Source organism: Malaya genurostris, chromosome 2 (assembly GCF_030247185.1).
Source record: "Malaya genurostris strain Urasoe2022 chromosome 2, Malgen_1.1, whole genome shotgun sequence".
Lineage (NCBI taxonomy): Eukaryota > Metazoa > Arthropoda > Insecta > Diptera > Culicidae > Malaya > Malaya genurostris.
Genome location: NC_080571.1, coordinates 276075206 through 276081996, shown reverse-complemented (window position 1 = coordinate 276081996; position 6791 = coordinate 276075206). Strand labels below are relative to the sequence as shown.

The 6791-nt window shown below is 37.3% G+C and overlaps 2 protein-coding genes across 2 annotated transcripts; one reads left to right on the top strand and one right to left on the bottom strand.

The window, feature by feature from the left end:
- Positions 1-4654: 4654 nt before the first annotated feature.
- On the top strand, positions 4655-5717 carry LOC131427029 (protein tantalus). The gene is made up of 2 exons (XM_058589902.1): positions 4655-4879; positions 4938-5717. Exons 1-2 carry the CDS (start codon positions 4812-4814, stop codon positions 5548-5550), a joined length of 681 nt encoding a protein of 226 aa, XP_058445885.1. The 5' UTR covers positions 4655-4811; the 3' UTR covers positions 5551-5717.
- An 81-nt stretch (positions 5718-5798) lies between these two features.
- Positions 5799-6760, bottom strand: LOC131430189 (exosome complex component RRP40). The gene has a single exon (XM_058594923.1). It carries the CDS (start codon positions 6585-6587, stop codon positions 5874-5876), a length of 714 nt encoding a protein of 237 aa, XP_058450906.1. The 5' UTR covers positions 6588-6760; the 3' UTR covers positions 5799-5873.
- Between the last annotated feature and the right edge of the window lie 31 nt (positions 6761-6791).

Sequence of the window (6791 nt, the reverse complement as noted above, 5' to 3'; positions counted from 1 at the left end):
CGGAAACTCGACTGGATATTTCTAAAAAGAAAGATCATCATCATGGATGAGTTAGATGACTACACTGCAGTTAGAGCTAATGGGTAGCTGTGGATGATATAGGATGACGCCTTTCTGTCGCAAACTTTACTTCTAGTACCAGATTTGGTTGTTGTACTGTTGTGGTCAGCGCAAATCTAAAAAGAACGTTGAAACAAAATTTAAATTTATATAAAAGTTTTACAACTTTCTCAAATGATTTGTTTATTTATTATAGCGCTCCTTGGTAACTAGTTCATAGCAACTTAAACAGTGTTGCTCAAGAAGATTATTTTCATGATTATCGAGGGGTCGCTATATTTATGGTAACTGGCAGTAAATAACTCACGAACACTTTTTGTTCAGATTTTTCTTCGGAGTGCCTGGTCGTGTCGTCGGTTCCCCCCTAACAATCTATTTGCAATTGAGCTTTCATGGAGAGTGTTGTTGAGGTTCTTTTCCCAGCCGTGATTTTCGCGTATGAGTCTTTTAGTATTGTAAATTCTATGTAATTTGTCAAAAGATCGTATGAGTTGTGCAATGGGACTGGTGTAATCAATTCTTTTGCTTCAATACATGTTATACTTTTTTTGGACATTACTGCATTGATACTGGCTTGCCTTGCACGTTCTGGGCAGTTTGGATCCGATGATTTATGATTGTTTGATTTGCAGTGGAAACATTTTGTCTCTTCATTGCAATTACGAAACTGTTCGTCTTCCGGTTTATGAATTTTTGAGCAGATGTTGCACCGCTGATGCCCTTTACAATTAACTGCTTAATGATTAAATCTATGGCAATTTGTACAGAACTCCACTCTTCGGATGAAGGGATTAACTTTGCATGATGAGCCGAATAATCTGATTTTCTCTGGTAAGGTAGGTGTACGGAACTATGTTGCTTGGTTGTTTCACTTCATCTACGAAACGCGATAGTCGATAAACACCTGCTATCGGTACTGGACTTTCAATGTCGCATTGGATTTCTTCTTCCGTGATGTTCGTTGGGATTCCCGCTAGTACTCCAGATATACATACCAGATGTCTTGGAACATATGCGCTATAGCCTGCTTGGTTCATATTTTCGTCGCTTATCATAGCGTTTGCCGCTGTCAAATGGTTTAAGAATATTATAATCTTGTTTCTACCAAGATACTTCATTTCAGTTATACTTCGATAGTTCTCTGATTTTCGTAACCTTGCTCCCAAGGTGAATTCCTTGATTTTACTGGTTTTGTCCAATAGCTCCACATAAACACGGTATGGCGCTAGATCACCTTTTTCATATTGATATTTAACACGTTCTGTTACCACATCCATTTGATCGTTGTCACGTGGTGCATCATTATTAGACATCCGGTGGTTTCCCACCTCCTTCCGCCATCTTGAACAAGCACTTTACTTTCTGAATTTTCTCTATTTTATTGAATTACAATTCACAACCACTTTTTTTTGGATAAAATCACAATCGAAATTAAACTTTATCTTTCAATCGAAACACTTCCACATCCTTTCGTAACCACGTTTAGGTAAGGAGTCTGTATTTTACTTCATTTTGTTTACTTTGCTCTCACTGACTTGCTAGCTATGAAGACTCCGAACAGAGATACCAGGTAAATATTTCAAATATCTTCAGACAGCGTGGCAAAAGTCTTTATATCCGAAAGCAGACTGTCAGCAATTTCTCTATGCAGTATGATACGTTAAACAGACTTGGCGAGCAAAAAAAAGGTCGCGACAATTTCAAAGTCTGTTAATTTTGACGAAAGTCTGTGCTTTTCAAAAGTCTGCAAAAGTCTGCACAACAAAAAAAAGTCTGCAGCACTATGTTCGAAATCTGCAGATTTACAGACAAATCTGCAGATCTGACATCTCTGGCCCCGAAGATGTTGGTTACGATAGCACTTATTGTTGTCACCGGGCTGGCAAAGTCACTCAACAGCAGGGGTTTTATTAATTAAACTACACTCAAATAAAAGTTCACGTTCAAATTATTTGAAAAATCACTTGAAATTATTTCAAACGTCAGTGTGAATGTTTTACTTGACGAAAATAAATGTTATGCGAACAATTTACGTGAATTGACCAGTTGCCAAACAACCTACGTGAATTTACAATGTGAAAAACCCAATCCTAAAAATGGCGAGCAGTGAATTCTTAAAGTGTAATAATGCGTAGCAGTGAATTTTTAAAATGTAAGTAGTTTGGAAAAGTTGATTTTCTTTTAACTAAATTTCTCAACTATCAGCAGCAAATGAATTTTATCAGCACTCGGAATCTGGTGTAGAGAAACGCGTGTTAAAGTTTGAAGTCCTTGTTATTTGATCATAAACAAGCTATTAAACTTTCATGTGTCAAGTTTTAGTTTCCTAAGATAATTTTTTTTCGCGGTAAGATTTTTTGTTTAAATGAAAACGTGGGAAAATTACTACAATTGGGTTGGAGACAAGCTGTCCAGCGAATTTCCACAAATTATCATAGAAGGCAAAATGACAGGATCAATGTTGCCACAATATAAAGTGAAATATATTTTAATTACATGTAGCTTTTAGCCATATTCAGAATAACAATTGTTTATCTAGTACGTGAATGTGATGTGAACACCCACTACTTTTCATCATTGAAACGCGTTACTATGACTGGATTATACATTAAATATCTTCAACTAAAAACTACGTTCATTATAAACTACGTGAAAACCTGGGAATAAAATATTCACATAACTTTTCACGTGGCTATAAAATGATTATTTTTGTGAATGATAAAATTTGAAAGTTTTCAAAATTTGTCAGACCATGCCCACCAATGGGTAGCTAAATGCGTGTCCATTATGATTACGCATTGTGTTAATATTTTACTGAAATACTCATTTCTGCACCGATTGTGCATATCATGGTTGCTGAAGCTCAATCGCGTTTCCACACCAGCGGTTGTCATTCTAGAAATGCGTGACCATGTGTGAAAATAGCTAAGACAAGACCTGACATCTGGGGGGGCTGCTTTTGTTCCAAAATGGACCAGTTTCTGATTGGCTGATTTTGATGTTGTTGTGAAAAGAAAAAACTTTTGCAGGGTACGCGAGCAATGATGCCAAGTATATAGAAAATCAGAAAACAAATTTATTAAAATGTATAATTTTAGCTCACCAATGAAAATGAAAATTTTCGGAGAATGTTTCACTTTTTTTCAATCTCATTGGTAATAAATGTTTATAGTGGCAGGACTGTGTAATTAAAATAGGCATCAAGCCGTTTTTCTTTTTAGTGAATTAAAGTGTAACCAAAAAAGATTTGTTAAATTAGTGTAAACTCGAAAGTGTGTTTAGTTTTACGAGAAGAATGAACTGTTGTGTTCCACACTGTGGTCGCATTGAGCATTTCTATCCAAACCTGACTTTTTTCGGTTTCCAAAAGATCCGGTAATACGTCAACAATGGATTCGATTTTTCGTTCAACATGAGATATTTCGTGTTTTGTCATCAAAGCTCAATTAATTGTTTTAAGCATTAATATATAATAAAGAAATGCATTCACCAAAACATGTTTTATGTTTATTTCAAATCAAAAACCTAAAGTCTAAAAATTTAAATGTCAAATTTTTTTCCTAGCATAGTTATTAAAAAATCTGTAGATATGGCTACACTGTAGCCGGTACGTTGGTATTTATTCCACAGGGCGAAAATGACGAGAAGGATGATTCGGAAGGAAGAATAAGAAGCCAGTTGTCAGGTCTTGTCTTAGGAAAATAGAAACGATTAATATGGTTGGAGAGCGTTGCTAAATTTAATAACCCGCTGATAACCGAACGAGTGGATATCGTTTTCTCAACCAGTTTAGCAACCAGAGATGAAAATTTCAAATATCTTCAGACAGGGTTGGAAAAGTCTGTAACTGCAGTCAGCAAGTATGTCTTGCTGGCAGCCATTTCTCTATAAAGTATGATTCGCTAAACTAACTAAATTTCAAGTCTGTAAATTTTGACGAAAGTCTGCGAAAGACTCGATTTTCAAAAGTCTGCACAACAAAAAATGTCTGCAGCACTATGTACGAATCTGCAAATTTACAGACAAATCTGCAGATCTGGCTTCTCTGTTAACAACTGCCGGTGTGGAGTTTTGTTATGATCATGGATGCCAAATTATGTCTACCCACACTCCGGTAGGGATAGTCTCAGTCGAGTGGTTACGCTCTAACACACAAAATAAAAAACATTATTACACATTACCCACCCGTCTTTTCTATATATATTTATATGTAATTCATATTTGCAAAAACGTTCGCAACACATACCTTAAAAGAATGTACAAGCTTATTATTATTGCTTGTTCTCTGCACTGTACTCCATAAATATCCAACTATACACGGTTTACATCTAATTCTGAGTTATTATAATCTTACTATTTGAAATACCATTCCTATTACTATTTTATTATTTAAACAGCATTCGCCATTCTTCTTTTCAATTACTTTCTGGAAATCCATTGCGACTGTTAGGTCGATTTACATTTAACTGGGTATACACAGGCCCCGCGCAGTTTGAAGTTTCCAAAATTATGTAGGAAATGAGTGAATTGTGTACTGCAGATACACCTCCCATTCGATATTCTACCACCTTGGTCGAAGTATTTGACATTAGACAAATTTGTTTATAAACGCCTTATTCATAAAATAAAACGGGTGTTCGTGTTCTTACGGTTCTGGAGAAAATATTAAACAAAGAAACTGTAAACATACAGTACCATGTTTTTCCGATAATCGGATTTTAGAATCTATTTTACGTTAACTATATACCTAAATGGACAAAATCCCATCGCAGCTACTAGCCAGTATTGAAAGTAACGCACAGCCACCATTGATTTTCAAGTAAGTTTAGATCTTTCTTTGTTTCGAAATTCGTAACATCCGTATCTTTCGTGTCTAGTTCGAACATTGAGAACGACTTACCATTAATTATGGCAGCTCTCGAACAGAATTTGAACTTCAAAGAGGAGCATTCCGACAGTCGTCGCGATTCAGAAGATAACGCAACAGATGACGAGGATGAAGATTCTCCCGGATGCAACTCGTCACCAAGCAACCGAGTACAACGTCGGAGATCTCTTCGCTCTAAATCAGTGGATAGCAAATTACACAAAATTAAACGGCGAACTATCACGAAACCATCGCGACTACCGATTAACCTTAATGCATCGGAAAACGAAATCCGGAATTACTACATGATTAACACCAAGAGAGTCGACCTTAAACCAACCAATCTCGAAACGATTTTTGAGGAAGGCTCGCCTTCAGTAGCAAAGGCGAAATTTTTCGGTATTCGTAAAGTTCGGCGAAGCCTGAACTGTTGCGATGGATTCAACGTTAACAAAACCACTACGAAGGCCAGAAAAAATCGTGTCCGAAAGCTTCTCGGTGGTGGACCGAAGCTGACCAAGATGACCATGGATACATTTTTAGAGCGTCTGAAATCAATGCAGAACGACAGTGATGATGATACGGGACCAGCTGCCGATCCGAGATTGAATCAAACGGTGTGATTGTGGCTGATATCCTGGCAATTCGCAAACATACACTACAGGGGGATCTCTCAATTTGTCGACTGAACTAACGGAATACACCAAGCTGCGTTCACAGTTTCGCATCATAGGCTCAACCATTTGCATTTGTCGAAAAGTAAAATAAATTCTTACATTTTAATATTTAATATGCAAGTTTTTTAATACTCAGTTTATTTCAACATATCAGATATGCTGTTGTAAAATCAAATGCAAACAGTCGTTTTAACGTATCTTTTCAACAAGAAAATTCTTTTTCGAACAAAATAAAAGCAATTATTTTTATTGAAAGTTTTTATCAGGGTCTATGCAAAACCAGCTACGTAATTTCCTATATCATCGCAAAGTTCTTTCACTTCCTGATTGGTTTTATATTCCACTGCCAAGATCGCATTTCCCAGCGCGATGGTTTGCTTTACGGTTTTGCCCTTTATCCAAATTTTACCGTTCATTCCAGCTGCCATTTCAAAGGCCATTTCTTTCGCCAACAGATCCAGGAAGGTGCACTTTGGATTCAGAATTTTCCTTACCAGGTTAATGCTACAACCAAAAACAAAACCATCATGAAGTACGCCCAGTTTGCCTTTCTTTCCATGAGAGTCCACGCAAATTAGTTCCGGTTCCATGTCCCGATTTGCTATCAGAAGCCGAGCGCAAATAGCATCCCCTACGTTAACATCCGGACGGTTCTTCTTGGTGGCACCTTCGAAAGCCATGTACGATAGCGATGCCGGTTCGCTGGCGCCTATGTCGACCCGGAAGATATCTCCTGCCTTTTGGGTTACAATTCCGATCACGATTTCACCACGATTCGGCACGTACCGTTTCTGGTAACAATCCACCCAAAAAGTGTTTGGGGTTTTCTTTCGCAAAACTCCACTTTTGCAGACCAACACCGCGTCGTCGTTGTCCTGTCGGAGTCCCGGTCCGAGCACAACTTTTTTGTTCGCCTTCGCTATTTGAATTGCTTCCTCCACGCGGTATCCCGGTAAAACCGGCTGATCTACCAGTGCAATCATCTTGAACTTGATCGAATTTTCTGTAGCGGAGTTACGTTTAAAATCGGATAATACTATTTGCAAATAATCACTCGCTGTTATTTCGTGTATTTCTGTTGTTTACTTCCGCTTTTTCGTACTATGAAAAGATGCACACTTTGCATTCCGAATCCAACGAATGACGTTTTTTTATGTGTATGTGAAATATTTATGAATGGCATCTAA

Coding starts and splice junctions, on each gene's coding strand:
- LOC131427029 (XM_058589902.1), top strand. CDS start 4,812: ATGGACAAAATCCCATCGCAGCTACTAGCCAGTATTGAAAGTAACGCA. Junction 4,880..4,937: donor CAGCCACCATTGATTTTCAA/GTAAGTTTAGAT, acceptor TTTCGTGTCTAG/TTCGAACATTGAGAACGACT.
- LOC131430189 (XM_058594923.1), bottom strand. CDS start 6,587: ATGATTGCACTGGTAGATCAGCCGGTTTTACCGGGATACCGCGTGGAG.